Genomic DNA, 17178 nt, shown 5'->3' with positions numbered 1-17178 from the left:
AGATTTCCCCTAAGGTGTCAAGAATCCTTGCACGAGTCCCGCCTCTCTCCATTTACATAAGCTGTTTCTTCTCTAGAGGAACAAAGTAAAAGAAAAAAAAAGAAGGAATGTTGGGACAGGCTCTAGAGAGAGGAAGGGAGGGAGAGAGGAAGGGAGGGAGGGAGAGAGGAAGGGAGGGAGGGAGGGAGGTTTGAGAGTAAATTTGGGTAATACCCGGGCATACACTTTAGACAGCTGCTGTGTTTTATAAAGAACTGACTAGACCCCGAATTCATCACTTTGTTGTTTGTTGAGAGAAAAATTAATACACCATACAACATACAACATATAACTTTATTTGTAAAAGGAATGTTCTAACGTACAACATAATCCATGAAGCAGCCAACTACAGCCCAATATACAGAACTCTCTTTAACAAAAAAAATAAAAATAATTAAGGCATCTTTTTTAAAAACGATAGGTCATCCGCAAACACACACACAAATAATAATACACAGGCTTTTTGCTCTCGTAAGGAACCTGCAGGCTTACTGGGTAACACATTGCAAAGAGGAATGAGTATAAAGAAAAAACACACCAGCCAATCAGATTTTAACATTTGTGTCAGAAAAGTGCAAGGTGATTTCTGATTGGCTGCTGAAGGTAACAGCTCCTTTGGCATGTTTCTTTGCTTCATAAAAAAAGCCTCCTGGAGCTTTGATGTGCGTCAACTATGAACCTGCATGAAATAATAGATTCAGATTTGGTGAAGTAGACAAAGCTCAGTAAATACAAGGATGAAATATTAGTAATATGGTCTTTGGATCAGTCATCAATTTCAAAACAGAAAAACGTACATTGCTACTGATTGGTAAAGTGATATTCTGCACACTTCTAGTGAAAATTATATTATAAGGGAATTTCACCACTCCAAGCCATGTAAGTGGGTGCCTGAGGGGTTGGAGGCAGATGAACTCTGAAATGCACACCTTTTGTAGCTGGGTACCAATCGCAGCAGCTAATCCAGGAGTGATACAAGGCCAAGACTTCCAGTCTCCCCCCTCCCTTGCTTATCACAGTTACTCCTTTAGCTAATGCTGGGGATAAAGGAAAATGGTCTGCAACTCTGCATAAAGTCTTAAGGCCCGTACACACAATACGAAAATCGGAATGGTAAATTTCGTCCAACGAGCGATCTGCCGATTTTCGGTTTGTTAGTATGGTGCTTTCGACAGCCGATTACGAATTTTCAGACGACAAACACTGGATGTGCAGGCTATAAAATTTTTATCATACGTCAACACAATGTCTGATTTTCGTTTAATTAGTATAGTTTGCATCCGAAAAAAATCTTAACAGCAAGACTAGGCATGCTCAGAGATGAAAGAACGCATACAAAGCAATCCAACGCATGACATCACTTCTGAAGTAGAATTCTGTCGTACGGGAAAATTCGTATGAAAATAACCTCTTCACTTTCCACATCACACTAGCATGCCACAAAAAACGGACGAGAGATCGTTCGATAATCTGATCCTGTGTTTGGGGCTTTAGGCTGGGTTCACACTAAATTTCGGAGTAGCTCGCAGCAGGAGGTCCGGTGCGTCCTGATCACTGTTTCAGGTCCGAATTTGGTCTGAAGTTTTGGCTGAATTCAGGCCTGAAATGGACCAGAAGATGCACAAATTTTCTGCAGCTGTTCCAGTGCTGTGAACCGGCTCCATTGAAAACTGGTCAGTCTCCTGCCATGTGAACTGGATGCAGGGAAACATCCAATTCGCACCAGTGTGAACCCAGCCTCAATCTTGCTCGCTCCACCAAGACTGAAATGATGACATCAGATGGCCAGTGATATTAATGCCCATTTAACAATGCTGTAATTTGTAGAAGAAATTAGAACTTTACAGCTTGGCAGGACCGGCAGTCTGTCACAAATTTAGAATACTGAACTGGAGCATATGAAAAAATACAGATCCCGAGGTTACCTTCAGTGACCACATGTAGATCCTGATCTGCTTGGCCCCACCCCCTCTCCACTAGTCAACATAGACTTCCATTGCAATAAACCACCCACTACTGGTCCTTGAAAGCGAAACTCCACTTTTGTTGAGGAAAAAAAACAAAAAAAAAAAAAAACGCATACCTGTATACATTGAAGGATTATAACAACCTTTGTTGCAGATTCCTACCTTTTGTTATTCTGAAGAAATCTGTTTGTTCCTCTGTGCTGAGTGGATCTAATGGGAGTGGTTTCATAATTATCATTCAGCTGTGCAGCTGCAGAGCACTAATGAGGAAGTCTGCTGGGCCTGCATCCCTTTAGACGTGTTCCTACTGGGAGTATCTCACCAAAAATGACATTTTTGTTGCAGGGGATGCCCGACTTGTATCTTAGACAGACTTCTGAGAAAATCGGTGGGCCAATCACACAAGCAGGAAATTGCCATGCAGGGATTCCTGGGTTTGCAGCATCCTTTGGTACGCAGAACACCTGACCAGCACCACCCTTGTCCGTCCATACCTGCAGGATCCAGACCGGCCCCTGTGGATTGGGGAGCCGATCCTGAGCTGCAGTGCTTGCCCTGCATCTCAGCAGCCAGGTTTTCGTTTGTACACCAGCGCTCCCTTAACGAAAAGGACCACCGCGATACTTCCGCCTGACCAGAAATGACGAGGCTACAGCGTTCCCAGCTCCATTGCACGTTCATGCTGCCGTAACCAAGGTGCCAGAGACCGAGAGGAGAAGGAGCACCACGCTGCGGCAACAGAACTGTAAGCTCTGTAACCCTCCAGGGACCAAGCAAGCCTCCACCCTGGCTCCCCCCAATAGACTACACAAAACAGGAGGAAGGGGATCCCTCAATCCCCCCCCCATACCCAAGGTACAGGGGGGCCCTTAGTTCCCCAGCTAACCATTCCCAGGGACACTGCCCCAGTTCAAGGAGAGGCCAGGGTCAGGACGCTCCTGCCATCTAGAACGGAGGCCTGACAGTGAAAAAAATATCAGCAATCTTGCAGTGATCCTGTCTGGCTGAGGAAACACAAAATACTGAGGGACTAGGTCTCATACCGGTTTTTAAAATAATGTGGATTGTGTTTCCTGTGCTAGGTGGGAGGAGCCTTTCTCTCATTAGGCTGCCCTGGAAGATGACTGGGGAAATGATGTTTCTTTGGGGTGCTCTGTAAATTCTGTGTACAGAACAACTCCAGGTAGCCATATTGCTTTGTATTTTCATAAAATTACAGCGGCTGCAGATTGAAAAGTTAAAGTAATTTTTAATGACATTCAATTACAATATGACTTGTGTCGCAATTTTATATGCTATTTTTTCTTTATTTACTATTTCTGTTCCCCCACGAAAGTGGAGTTACCCTTTAAGGGGCTGTTTATGACAGATCAGTAGGTTGGCTCCTGATCATATGGTTAATGAAATTGGCTATCAAAGGGATTACATGATAGGGAGCCTGTCCTACCAGCTCCCAATATTAAACAGTGAAGATGTGAGTGACAACGCGGTCACGGTGCTGCATGAATGGGATTGGGCTCCCAGCAACGATGCCGCCTTCAGGCATACAACTGGCAGCACAATGTTAAAGTCCACCGCTGTGCTGCTATATAGATGTATATGGCCAAAAGCAGTGGGTTAAGGCAGCCTTTTTCAACAGGGTGCCCAGGCACCCTGGTGTGCCTTGAGGTTTATTCAGGGGTGCCTTGGCAAAATGCCTAAAAATTGTATACAAGCTGGTTTGTGGATAAAGGCTGCCTTTTTAGTTAAACTAAGTCACAGGCGTTGATTGTGCACCATTACAACCTTCTAGCTGCCGGCGTCCTAACAACCAATGACATCATCAGTTGATAAAAAATAATGTCAGTCGTCTGCATAGCATCCTTGTTTGACCCTCCCCATCAGCGTTAGAGTCACATTAGCTGAGCGATGGAGAAAAACAGAGGGAGAGGAGAAACATTGGAATACTAGTCAGAACCAGTTTGCAAAAGCGCATTTGCTTTGTAACAAAAAATCACCTTGAACGTTGGGTGTCCTACTTGGACTTGTGGATGTTGCTGCCTTATGTAAAACTATTACAATAGCTTTTACATTTTAGAATTGGGTGCCTCAAGACTGTTCATAATTTTTCAAGGATGCCTTGGCTGAAAAAAGTTTGAGAAACACTGGGTTAAGGGACCAAGCGGGAGCCACGAGGTAGGATGCGATGGCCCAAGGTCACCTTTTGCAGGTAAAGTTCAGCTGTCTCTATCTTTGATTCTACATAATTCCAACTTTCAGATTTCACTGAAGGTAAAAACTGAATATTTTGTGATCAATTGTTTCATCTGAATTACCCTTCTAACAGGTTTTGTACGGAAGCCATTGCCGTCCTGAAATTGCTCATTGCCTGGCAGGAGTTACTTCAATAGTTTCTAAGTAACTGGCCTGGAACGGGTATGCAAGTAATAACTTGGCTTTCCTCATCTACCTACTGGTTCCAGGTTTGTGATTGGAGAAGTTGCAGACAAGCCATTGTATTAATGTCACTGGTGATGTCAGTAGCAGTTAGTCAGTTCCCCCCAGTGTCAGCTAGTGTCAGATTGTCCACCACACTATTCCAGTCCCATTATAACAGTTGTGATGCTTGTTAAGCTGGTTTGGAGTTTTGGAAAATCTCTGTATTTGTCCACCAACCATTTGTTTGGAATGGAAAAAAAAAAAGAAAGAACATTTCAGCACTGGCCGGTAAAGTGCTGATAGGAGGATGGGCAAATATTTCATAGCCTATTGTCCTTGCCGGAAGATCTTCCTGCCTGTGGCCACACTAACACGTTGCATTAAAGGTCTCAGGAAAAGTGGCCAATGGGTATTGTGAACAAGCGCCCTCTTGGAACTTAGGCAGCAATAAAAGATGCGGTCATCATGTGTAGGAACCTCTAAGCAACCTTCATGTTTTAATTATGACAAGTTTACTTTTATAACATGGGAGGAAGAGTTACGTTTGATTATATAACATCACCTCTCCAAAATACTGTAAAATTTTACAATTTAAAAAGTTATGCTTTTTTTTAAATTCCTGCACAATAAATTTTTTGCTCCCAGAGGTAACAGGGTGGAATGAGTCAGCCTGCGGTTTCTTGTGTGTCCTGGATGTTCCAACAGTGAGATCTCCCTGCCAAAACTCCCAACTCTTATCAGGTCTACCTGGGAGTTTTTGGGCATTCTCGCCCACTTTTTATGGTTTCATTTTCTCCTGTTACATCTTCCATAACATGCCATATAATCTGGGAGAGTTGGTGGGAGGGAATTATGGGCATAGTGAGATCCCAGACCAGTGCAGGCATGGTGGGATACCCTCATAATGGGCACAATGGGTTTGTAGCCCTGGGAACAGAGTTGCAGGTATTGTGGAAAACCCCTCATAATGGGCACAGCTGGTGTGTAAACCAAGGACCTCAGTTCAGCAATGGTGGGAACCCATTATAAAGGGCACAGCAGGTATAAAGACCCAAAATTAATTGCAGAGATCCTGGGACACCCTCATAATGAGCATAGTCAGTGGACAGGGAACTCAGTGCAGAGATCTTACCAACAGAATGCCTGAGAGATTAAATAAGCTATCAGGGGGGTTTGACTCTGAAGAAAACACCAAAAAAAAAAAAATCTATTTTAAGTGAAGCATCCCTGTAAGTTGCAGTTATTCTAACAGCAGAACCCATTATAAGCAGTCTTTGGTTTACCAGTTTGCTTTGTGCTGCAGGAAGGACTATTTCAACAGTCCTTCCCCATTAAGTAACATCTTCTCTCTTGTGCGTATCATCATGAGTGAACCATTATGACTCCCCAGGGCTGTCCTCAGTGCGGTTTGGGAACGTGTCCATCCACATAAAAGTTTCTGGTTATTTTGGGGAGTGTAAACTCAGCTCCATTCAGTTCTTCAGTGAGAAAAATTTGACATCCAAGTCTGGAGTTCTCCTGTAATAATGGGGCCATGTCCAGCATATCGTCTTCCCTATAACAGAGAAGAAGAAAAAAAAGTGAGAATTATAGATGCCCCTGTTATCCTAGACAAATAATTCAATCAAAGTAGAGCTCCAGGATGTGCGGTTTCTGAGGCATCGTTTTAAAGCGGTAGTAAACCACAGCCTTTAAAAAAAACAAAAAAACAATGGCATAAGAAAATGGCCACCAAAAGAAAGCTCTATTTGTGGGGAAAAAAAAAATAAAAAATAAGATTTTTATAAGATCTTACCGTAAAATCTTTTTCTCTGATGTCCGTCGACAGACGCAGCCTCATCTTTATGAGCTGAGTGGGTTTATGCTCCTCTCATCAGGAGTAGTCTAGGCACACAAAAATTTGAATACACACGCCCAGGGGGCTGGCCCTCTCGGTAAAAAAAACCCCACTGCATGACTCAGCACATCAGTTTAGTTTAACCACTTTACGACCACCTGCCGCAGTTATACTATAGCTACGTTGGTTTGCCCAGGAGCTGCTGTCTGCCACAGTTATACTGTGGCAGGCAGCAGCTCCTGGGCAAACCAACGTAGCTATAGGTCGGTCGCGCGCAGGAGGCTAGGGGGCGAGCGCGCGCCGCCAGTGGTGCGCTCCCGCTCGTCAGCGGGGAAGCTGATGCATCGGACAGGCGGCTCCGATTGCCACCTGCGATCGTTTCCCGCTGTGTTGTAAACACAGCTGACCGTTCTTCTCCCTGGAATGATCATAGAGCCCATGTGATCCATCTATATAGGAACACAGGTCTCTATGGTCATTTCACAAGCCAAGCCCCCCACAGTTAGAATCACTCCCCTAGGCTCACATTTAACCCCTTGATCACACACACTGTTAACCACTTCCCTGCCAGTGTCATTATTACAGTAATAGTGCATATTTTTTTTAGCACTGATTACTGTAGTAATGTCACTGGTCCCCCCCCCCCAAAAAGTGTAAAAAATGTGTCAGTCAGGGGTCCGATCTGTCCGCTGCAATGTTGCAGTACCGCAAAAAAAAAAAAACAAAAAAAAAACACAACAACAATAAAAATGACAAATCTTTCCCGTAGTTAGCAGACGCAATAACATTTGCGCAAACCAATCAAAATACGCTTATTACATATTTTTGATTGTTTATTTTTTTTTTTTGGGAATGTTATATAACAAAACGTGAAAAGGATTTTTTTTTCAGAATTGTCGCTCTTTGTTTATAGTGAAAAAAATAAATAAATAAAAAAAAAAAAAAAAAAAAAAAAAAAAAAAAAAAAATCGCACAGGTGATCAAATGCCACCAAAAGAAAGCTCTATTTGTGGGAAAAAAAGGACATCAATTTATTTTGGTACAGCGTCGCACGACCCCGCAATTGTCAGTTAAAGTAACGCAGTGCCGAATTGCAAAATATGGCCTGGTCATTAAGGGGCAAATCCTTCCGGTCCAGAAGTGGTTAAAGCAGTGAGAACAAAGAACCAACCCCAAACAGAGGGGCGGGGGATGCGTCTGTCGACGGACATCAGAGAAAAAGATTTTACGGTAAGATCTTACAAAAATCGTATTTTCTCTACCATCCGTCGACAGACGCAGCTTCATCTCCATGAGCTGAGTGGGACGTCCCAAAGCATTGTAGGTATGAGGGGTGAGAAAAATGCAACCAGACAGTAACGACAACTCCAAAAGGCTAAACGTAGCCAACCGGGCAACATGTAGCTCAACCAAACAGGAGCTCACCCAGGTAAAAGACCCCTAAGAGAATAGCATAAAAACATTCTCTCACGAAATAGCAGCCTGCAAAACTTTGCGGCCAAAAGAGGCATCCGAAGATGCCAACAAATCCACCTTGTAAAAGTTGGTAAAGGTGTGTACAGACGACAACCGTGGCCTGATGGCAAAACGCCAAGAGGCACTCAGTGCTCTAGTAGAATGCGCTTTCACAGGGAAAGGAGGAACCTGACCCTTGATTGAATAAGCCTGAACAATCGTCTGCCTGATCTATCTCGAAATGGTCGTGGCGGACGCGGCCAAAGCTTTGCGAGTACCGTCCGGGAGGACAAAGAGAGTCCGACTTTATGAAGGGCTCAGTAACGGGTAGATAAACCCTTATCGCCCGAACCACATACAGAGAGTGCAAAGCTCTGTATTTGGTGATGTTTGAGGCTTAGGACATAAGGAAGGCAAAACAAAACTGCCAGGTGATGTTTAGGCTTAGGACATAAGGAAGGCAATACAATGTCTTCATTCAGGTGAAAATTCCAACACCACCTTCAGAAGAAAAGACGGATTAGGTCGGAGGACCACTTTATCCCTGTGTACCACCAAATAAGGTGAACGACAGGACAACACTGCCAACTCAGAGACTCTGCGAGCAGAAGTGACAGCCACTAGAAAGGCAACCTTCTGCGACAAAGAAAGCAGAGAAATCTCCCCAAAATTCACAAAAGGAGGCTTTTGAAGAACAGACAAAGACTCCCGCAACTCCCTAATCCATTCCGTCAACCGTCTGTGAAACCGGTTTCAAAATAGAACCCGCCAGCACGGGAAGATGGTGGAAAAGGGATTCCATCCGCCTAACCTCTCGATCCGTAAAAACTGAGGAATCCTCCACAGGCACAAAGGTAGATTTGTTCAAACTGGAAACAGGATGGTCCACTTTAGGTGGCACCGTCCAACAGTTGGAAACCTTTTAGGCAAGAGGATATCAGCGTTTAAAGCGTTTTGGCACCACTAACACTTGCTTAACGCGCCGCCATTGGTCATTCACGATATCGTGAAAGGTGTCGGGACCCTTGCCAGATTTCTGGGACTTTTTGGGGGACAAAAGCCAACCGCGTCCCTGCCCAAGTGGGCACATTAGCCAATTTTAAAGTATCCCTCACTGAAATAATCAGGGCTTCCACTAAAGCGCATTCCCGCGCAGCAGCTGAAGAAGACAGGTTCTCTTCACCATCTGACTGCGAGGACAGTGACCCCTCAGGTAGGGAGGCATCCGAGGCAACCCCATCAGCCTCTGAATTAGAGGTCAACTCCCTAGAAGTAGAGGGCAGCGGTAGTTTATGGCTATCAACCTTTACATGACTAAATCAACTGTGGTCGCCAGGCTTCCCAGTGCAGCTGAAATTGAGCCCAGCGACTGCGATCTGGACTGTCCGGGAGTCACACAACGCGAGTCTGAGGGTGATCTTCCAGCTTGGGACTCCATTATGCAAATCCCCAAAAAATGGAGTACTGTCACTTTAAGAGAGACGATCGCAGTATCCTCCTTTAACTCAAACTGATATTAAAAGGTGTAGGGATATGCCCGCAGGGACCTCCAATTACGTTACCACCTCAGACACTCTTCCTCCTGAATCCATCCCAACTTGAGAGAAAAGCAGGAAATGACCTCTGCACTGCAGCAGGAAATGATCACACAGGAAGTGATGTCGCTCGATAGGGAAGTACTGCCGATTATAGCACCAGGGCTATACAAAGATGGACGCCCATACAAAGTAATAGGAAGCTGCAGGGAAAAATGGCTGCCCCATACAAGTCTATGGGGAAAAAATACATTACCCACACTTAAGATGGCAGCGCCCACGGCTTACCATGCGGCTAGGGACCGACACATGCAGGCCTCAGGAACAACAGGGACCAGCAAGCCCAAGGTACCATTTTACCCCCCCCCCCCCCCCAGAGTGCCAGAGCACTCCAGACACACAGTCCCCACAGGGACATGGAGAGCAAAGGACACACAAAACTGGGCAGACCAGGGGGATCTCTTGAGAGGCACAAATCCCATTATCCCCAGGGGAGGGCCCACATCCCCCCAAGGCCAGCAGGGGCACATTTAATCACCATACCATGGACCAGGTGGGCTCCGCTCCGGGCAGACTGCCTCCCACCAGAAGTGGGAGTGCTGCCAGCCGATGGGTACTCTGCGACTCAGGACATTCCAGGTCGATGCGTCCCGGCGAGGCATCCGCTCGCTGGCTCGTCCCCCTCCAAACCGTCGTGGCTAGTCCTTGGTCGGAACTATAACCTGCTCACGCTCGTAGGCCAGACTGGGGGGGCCATAAGGATCTAGATTATCCAGTACGAAGCTCCAGCCAACATCATTGCTTGTAGATCACCAGGAAAAATCTTCCCTGAACACTAGCTAGAAAAGTGAGTTAAGAAAAATAAAAGAATAAAAAAGCTGAGACCAGGGTCCCAGTAGGAAACCTAGGTCCTAATCCTTCTCTAGGCAGAAAAACTGATGTGCTGAGTCATGCAGTGGGGGTTTATGCCTAGAGGGACAGTCCCCTTGGCGTGTGTATTCAAATTTTTTTATGCCTAGACTACTCCTGATGGGAGGAGCATAATCCACTCAGCTCATGGAGATGAGGCTGCGTCTGTCGACGGACGATAGAGATAAATATTTTGCCTTTAGCTATACATTAAAGTTTCCTTTCACACCTATGGGTACCGTAGTGTTTTTATCCATTGGCAGCAGTGACATAGCAGCTGGCATGAGGAACCCCAGCTCCCAGTGGGGGACATGCTATGAAACACACCCTGAATTAATAGCAGCTGTGACAATAACTGTTGGAGACAGCAGTTTTCACTTGCTATCAACCGGCACGGGTAAGTATTCAACTTCTACAACAAAATAATTGGGCGCAAAAAGACAGAGTTCACAATGTCACTTCAACACCTGGTGGGTATGATGGTAAGGGGGGGGGGGGGGGGACAGTTAAAATAGTTCATCTGAATGCTGCGCACTGTAGCGGCTGCTGGTGGAGGAGGTAGAAGCAACTCTGCAGATAAAAAGGAGAGAAAAGCACAGCGCATTCTAAGTGCAGCAGGAAACAAATTTAATATAAAAAAGTGTAAGAAACTTACTCACAAGGGTAAGCTTGTTAAAAAGCTTGTAAAATAAATGTGGACGTCTGTGCATCTTAGTCCTGGGGGTCCTGGATGGCGGTGTCCTCGCTGGCTGCCACGTTGGAAGGGATTCCTGGGAGGGAGTCTGAGGTTTCCCTGGTCCGTGGAACGCAAGGGAACAGCTCCAACAGGCTGTGACGTCACTTCCTGGTCATGAGGCACAGACGGAAAGGGCGACGAGTTGCGGAGCATGCGCTCCTTCTTAAGGCCTGAGGATTGGGAGCTGGAGTTATATTAAATTTGTTTCCTGCTGCACTTAGAAGGCGCTGAAGTATTCAACTTCTGACTGCTATATATTAACTACATTATGATGGAACATCAGAAGAATAATAAAGGTCAGAGAGACCCCAGGATAACCTTCACAAGATGGTGCTTGGGCGCTATCCGTAAGAATTCGGTTTGGCCTTGGTGGTAAATGTTTGAGAATTGCTGGTTTATTCAGCTGGTTTGATTTGATGAGAACAGTTTGAATTATATTACCTCTCGTCTGGCTCTGGTAGTTGATCAAGATACTCAAGGCTGACATAGACCTGGCACGTGGAACAGGCAAGGGAAGATTCACAGGCCCCTGTGTGCAGAAAAAAGCATTACATGGGAAGACATGTGGTAATGGGAAGACAATAAAAAACGAAAGCATAATATTACCCACTTACGACGGCCACTGCAGTTATACGGCGGCAGGCAGCCGCACCTGGGTAAATCACCGTAGCTGTACGTTGCTTGCTCTCAGGAGGCTAGGGTGCGAGCGCGTACCGCCGGCACGCTAACGTCAGCGGGGAAGCCGATGCAGCGGGCAGGATCACAGGTCTCTATGATCATTTCACAAACCACGCCCCCCCAACAGTTAGAATCACTCCCCTAGGCTCACATTTAACCCCTTGATCACCCATGATAACCCATTCCCTGCCAGTGTCATTATTACAGTAACAGCGCATATTTTTAGCACTGCTGTAGTAATGTCACTGGTACCCCAAAAAGTGTCAAAAAGGTCAGTCAGGGGTCCGATCTGTCCACTGCAATGTCAGAGTCTCACAAAAAATTTCAGATTGCCGCCATTACTAGTAAAAAAAAAAAAAACAAATAAAAATGACATAAATCTTTCCTGTAGTTAGTTGACGCGATAACTTTTGTGCACACCAATCAAAATACGCTTATTGTGATTTTTTTTAACAATTTTGATTTTTAAATTTTTTTTTTTAAATGTCATATAGCAGAATGTGAAAAATATTTTTTTTTTTTTTCAAAATTGTCGCTCTTTTTTTGTTTATAGTGAAAAAAAAAAAAAAAAAAAAAATCTCACATCTTGTTTTTAACCATTTAAGCCCCAGGCCTATTTTTGAAACTTTTTGTTTACAAGTTTAAATCAGTATTTTTTTGGCTAGAAAATTACTAAGAACCCCCAAACATTATATATATTTTTTAAGCAAAGCCTCTGGAGAATAAAATGGCGGTCATATTTTTTGTCACGCGGTATTTGCGCAGCGGTGTTTCAAACGCCATTTTTTTGGAATAATTACGAAAAATCACATTTTACTGCATTTAAAAAAAAAACTAAACAGTAAAGTTAGCCCATTTTTTTTTTGTATATTGTGAAAGACGATGTCACGCCGAGTAAATAGATACCCAACATGTTACGGTTTAAAATTGCGCACACCCGTAGAATGGCGACAAACTACGGTCAATAAAAATCTTCATGGGCGAAGCTTTAAAAAATTTTAACGGTTACCAGTTTAGAGTTAGAGTGTAGCTCTTTTTTTTTTTAATTATTGCTCACGCTCTGGCGATCGCAGCGATACCTCACAAGTGTGGTTTGAACAGCGATTTCATTTGCGGCGCGACTACCATATGCGTTTTCTTTTGTGCGCGAGCTGACGGTGATGGCTAATTTTTTTTTTTCCTATTTATTTATTTTTTTTTTAATTTTAACACAGGTTTTAAAATAAAAATCTGATCACGTTTATTGCCGTAACAAGCAATGTAAACATCCCTTGTGACAGCAATAGGCAGTGACAGGTACCCTTTATGGAGAGATGGAGGGTCTAAAAGACCCCAGACCCCCTCCACTACACTTCCATGTATTCAAAAACGCCAAAAACTGCATTTTTGAATACATTCACTTTTTGAAACTACGGCCTTTAGCAGCCGAGTAACCTGGATTTGACGTCATGGACGCCGCCTCCGGGTTACGTCATCGGAGACCCGATCAAAGACGCTTCCTGCTTAGATCGGGACTCCATCCAGCTGGTGGGACGGGAGACCCGGGCAGAGCCGCGGAAGGGGGGGGACGTCCCCTCCCGCTCGCCCGGGTAATGATCAAGTGGCTCCCGAGCCGCATCGGTCGTTACAGCCAGAAAGCCGACTGCCGGCTCTAAACAACGATACCGGGATGATGCCTCTAGCTAGAGGCATCATCCTGGTACAACCACTTAAAGTGAGCCGACGTAGGTCTACGTCAGTTTGCGTTAAGTGGTAAGGTGAAAAGTTAGACTGGATAATCCGGTTCTTTGCAGGCTGGCTGGTAAGTTGAGCTGGGAATTTTTCTTTGTTGTTGTTTGACATGCGTCGCCTTTCCATGTGATCATTGCTTAAGGCCAGTTATAGGTTGGGGCAGTTGCCATTTGCACTCCCAACACAATCTCCTGAGTACGGCTCCAATCAGCAGCTTTGCTCAAGAAGTGACAACAGTGTTGATTAGAGCAGTGTTCTGTGTGGGGCTCTTTCGGGCTGCAGGGGAGCCTTTAACCGCTGCCTGTGCCTGAGAACTATAGGCTCAACTCTTAGGGTCCATGTACACGGGACGTTGTAAACGGCGGTTTAGGAGCAGTTGGGCTTTTTTTTCAGAAGCCCCTGAACCCACCTCTATGTTATCTTATCTGTCCATGTACACAGGGTCGTTTACAGTCATTTGCAGGCAGTTGAGTTCAGGGAAGTTTTTTGGAAAGCAATTATTTGCGCTCGAACGTGTGTTTCCCGGCGTTTCAAACGCAAAAACGTGACCGAACGCGATGACCCGCGTTTAGCGCTCGCGTTTTTTTACTTTAAAGGGTAATTATTTTTTTGACCTCTAGGAACGGTTCTAAACGCAAACGCTCGCAAACGCCTGCTAAACGTGGGTGCAAATGCGACCTAACGGACGTTTAAAACGTCCTAAAAATTCCAGCATTCAAAGGGACCTAACAACGTCCCGTGTACATGGAGCCTTATACGTGTTGGCAGCACAGATTTGTTTTTGCTGCAGTATCAAGCTGATAAAGTAAAACAAGAGACATTTTTATTACATGGAGCCAGACTACATCACAGTATTACATTAAGAGGGTTGAATTTGGCTATATTCCTCCAGTATCTTGCATGGAGAGGGGCTTAGAGCTTCTGTCAGGTCTTACCAACAGTTTGTGTTGCCTGGAAGAGAGATGAACTCCAGGCAAACACCTGCAATAAATCATAGCTCCCAACTGTCTCTATTTCAAGAGACTGTCCACATTCGGAACAAAGTCCCTCATTTTGGTCTGATCCATATAGAGTGGGTATAGAAAATAATCCCCCGCCAACCCCCACCCCCCCCCCCCCATAAAATAATTAAAATTTGTTCCTTTGCAACCTGAAATGAAGGCAGACACAGTTTTCGTTTTTTTTCAGCTGTATTAACTCAACCCAACATGTCAGAAAAAAAAAAAAACATTCAAAAACAGAATCACTGAGTTGGAAAAGGGATCAACCCACTTATGTCAGTATTTTGTTGAACCACCTTTTGTTTTAACCACTTAAGGACTGGAAGATTTTGCTGCTTAATGACAAGGCCCTATTTTGCGATTCAGCAGTGCGTTACTTTAACGGACAATTGCGCGGTCATGCAACGCTGTACCCAAATAAAATAAGCGTATTTCGATTGGTTTGCGCAAAAGTTATTGCGTCTACTAACTATGGGAAAGATTTGTCATTGTTTTTTTTTTTTTGTTCTTTTTACTAGTAATGGCGGCGATCTGCGATTTTTTTTGTGGGACTGCTACATTGGGGTGGAAAGATCGGACCCCCTAACTGACATTTTTGACACTTTTGGGGGTACCAGTGACATTACTACAGTAATCAGTGCTAAAAATATGTTACTGTAATAATGCCATTGGCAGAGAAGGGGTTAATACTATCAAGGGGTTAAAGGTAAGCCTAGGGGAGGGATTCTAACTGTGGGGGGGTTTGGGCTTGTGAGATCGTCACAGAGACATGTGATCCTATATAGCAGGATCACATAGCCTCTGTGATCACTTCAGGGAAAATGACAGACAGCTGGTTTACATCAGCCGTCGGTCCTTCTCTGTCAGCGGGGGGAGATCGCGAGTGGCCGGCGGCCATCGGAGCTGCCTGTCACACGCACTGGCTCCCCGGCTGACAATGACCACGCTTTGTCATAAATTCCTGAAACTGCTTCAGAGTTGTGTAGGCCTCTTGGTAGCCTCTCTGACCAGTTTCCTCCTGGCGCTTTCATCTAGTTTGGAGTGATGTCCTGATCCAGGGAGGGTCTGTGTTGTACCAAATACCTTCCACTTCTTAATATTATACTTTTCTGTTCTTCTGGGCATTAATAAAGCCTTTGAAATATTTTTGTATCCATCTCCTGACTTTTGCCTGTCCACAATTTTATCAGAGAGATCCCCGTGACAGTGCCTTGCCACCCATAGTTGATGGCTTGCTTTAGTTGCACTACCAGGGACTAAAATGCTTCAGGAAAGCTCTTTTCATGCTGAGCTAATCAAAATGACAACAGCTGAGCAAAGTTGACAGTCAAATGGCTTTGGGTGTCATTGAGATGATGATTAGCTACATCTGATTGAGCTTACAAGTCATTTTTAGGAGGGGGGGGGGGGGTGATCCTTCTTCTAACTCAGTGATTCGGTTTTTTAAATGTTTTTGTTTCTGACATTTTGATGTTAAATCTTTTACTTGGATGGTATAAGTATGAGTAAATACAGCTGGATACATCAAAAACTGGGGGTCTTCATTTTAGGCTGCAAAGCAACAAAATGTGATTATTTTTAAAGGGTATAGTATACCCACTGTAGTTGTATATACAATTCACTTCTTATCTAAAAGTGTTTTACAATGCAAAACATTTCATCCAATTTCTAGACTGCTGCATTTGTAAATTCCAAAAGCCAATATAAAGGAACAGTGGTGGTAAAAAAGCACTTGCGGGTTTAACCAAACATTTTCTTTGTACAATTCTCCTCAACGCCGGCGCCTCGTGGCCCTTTAAGGGATTTCTAATGCAGGGAGGGGGGGCGGAGTTTATGATCACGTGACTGCCACGAATAGTTGTCACATGATCGGAAAGCTCCTGATCACAAGTGACGATCAGGAGCTTTCTGTTAGGTGCCGGTAACTGTGCCGGGAGTGCGCAGGGCGGGCGCTCTCGGCACACGTTTGTTCACACATTTTGGTGCGCAAATATGTTCGGCGTCAAGGTCCACATGTTGAGAGGCTGCATAATTAAGTACCGCCGGCGCAAAGAGGTTAAGGGGGGTGTGTGTCCTATGCCTACATACTTTTGCTAATAGGTGTTCCTCAGTCCCATCTCTCATTCCCAGGTATGCATAAATGGGAACAGTTTCACCTGCAATAGGATTTGTATTTCTGACCACTTCTGAGATTTAGCTCATCTCTCTGTCACTCTGCTTTCTCCAACTAGAATGTCCCCTAATAGCACTAAATAACTATTACAACTGCAGTACAACTGACTGGCTTCTTGTGCTGCTTCTTTCTCTCCAAGTTTGAGCTCTGCTAATTACAAGAGGCTAAAACCAAGCCAAGCTCTGGTACCTACACTGTTTAAAAAAAAAAAAAAAAAAATCACATAATAATTACAGAGCTGTATTCATGTGCATCTTTTATATCTGTCTGGAAGCTAGCTTTCAGTGCGGTCTGTATTCCTACAGAGATTCCCTTCTCCTCCGGTTTTGTATGACAGCCATCGCCTGTACAGGAAGTAAGGAAAAATCCCCCTCATGGGGACAAGGACAGCAATAGTCAGTGTTTCTATTACCCCCATTGAAGCACCCCAGCAAAAATAATATAGTCAGCCTTTTTCATGTGTTTTTAGTCTGGTCCTGTTAGTGCATGGTTAAAGGATAAGTCCAGGCAAAACCTAACTAATGCTAAACCTGCTCTGTGCCACATTATCTAACCCTATAAAGCAAAAAAATAAAATAAATTGCTGTGCTCACCTATTCTGCAGCCGATCTGGTCTGGTCTCCAGCAGCGGAAGCTGTGTGCAGGAGAGGACCGACAACCGCTGTGAAATGCCTGGGAAGTGACGTCACCCACAGAGTT

At 44.6% G+C, this 17178-nt stretch overlaps 1 protein-coding gene and 1 long non-coding RNA gene across 2 annotated transcripts in view; one reads left to right on the top strand and one right to left on the bottom strand.

The window, feature by feature from the left end:
• LOC309553501 overlaps window positions 1-17178 on the top strand; it is a 1012307-nt gene that overhangs the window by 207851 nt on the left and 787278 nt on the right. The gene's annotated exons all lie outside the window — the stretch shown is intronic.
• Window positions 5551-17178, bottom strand: part of FDX2 (ferredoxin 2) — a 43685-nt gene continuing 32057 nt past the window's right edge. Inside the window, exons 4-5 of the mRNA XM_082254717.1 lie at window positions 11338-11425; window positions 5551-5979 (exon numbers count right to left, since the gene is read on the bottom strand). Coding sequence (XP_082110843.1) covers window positions 5823-5979; window positions 11338-11425 — 245 coding nt within the window. The 3' untranslated portion in view covers window positions 5551-5822. The remainder of the gene's footprint in view (window positions 5980-11337; window positions 11426-17178) is intronic.

This window comes from Pelophylax lessonae, assembly GCF_965119305.1.
Source record: "Pelophylax lessonae genome assembly, chromosome: 1".
NCBI classification, from domain to species: domain Eukaryota; kingdom Metazoa; phylum Chordata; class Amphibia; order Anura; family Ranidae; genus Pelophylax; species Pelophylax lessonae.
The sequence above is the reverse complement of the archived record's forward strand: the minus strand, read 5'-3'. Positions and strand labels throughout refer to the sequence as shown.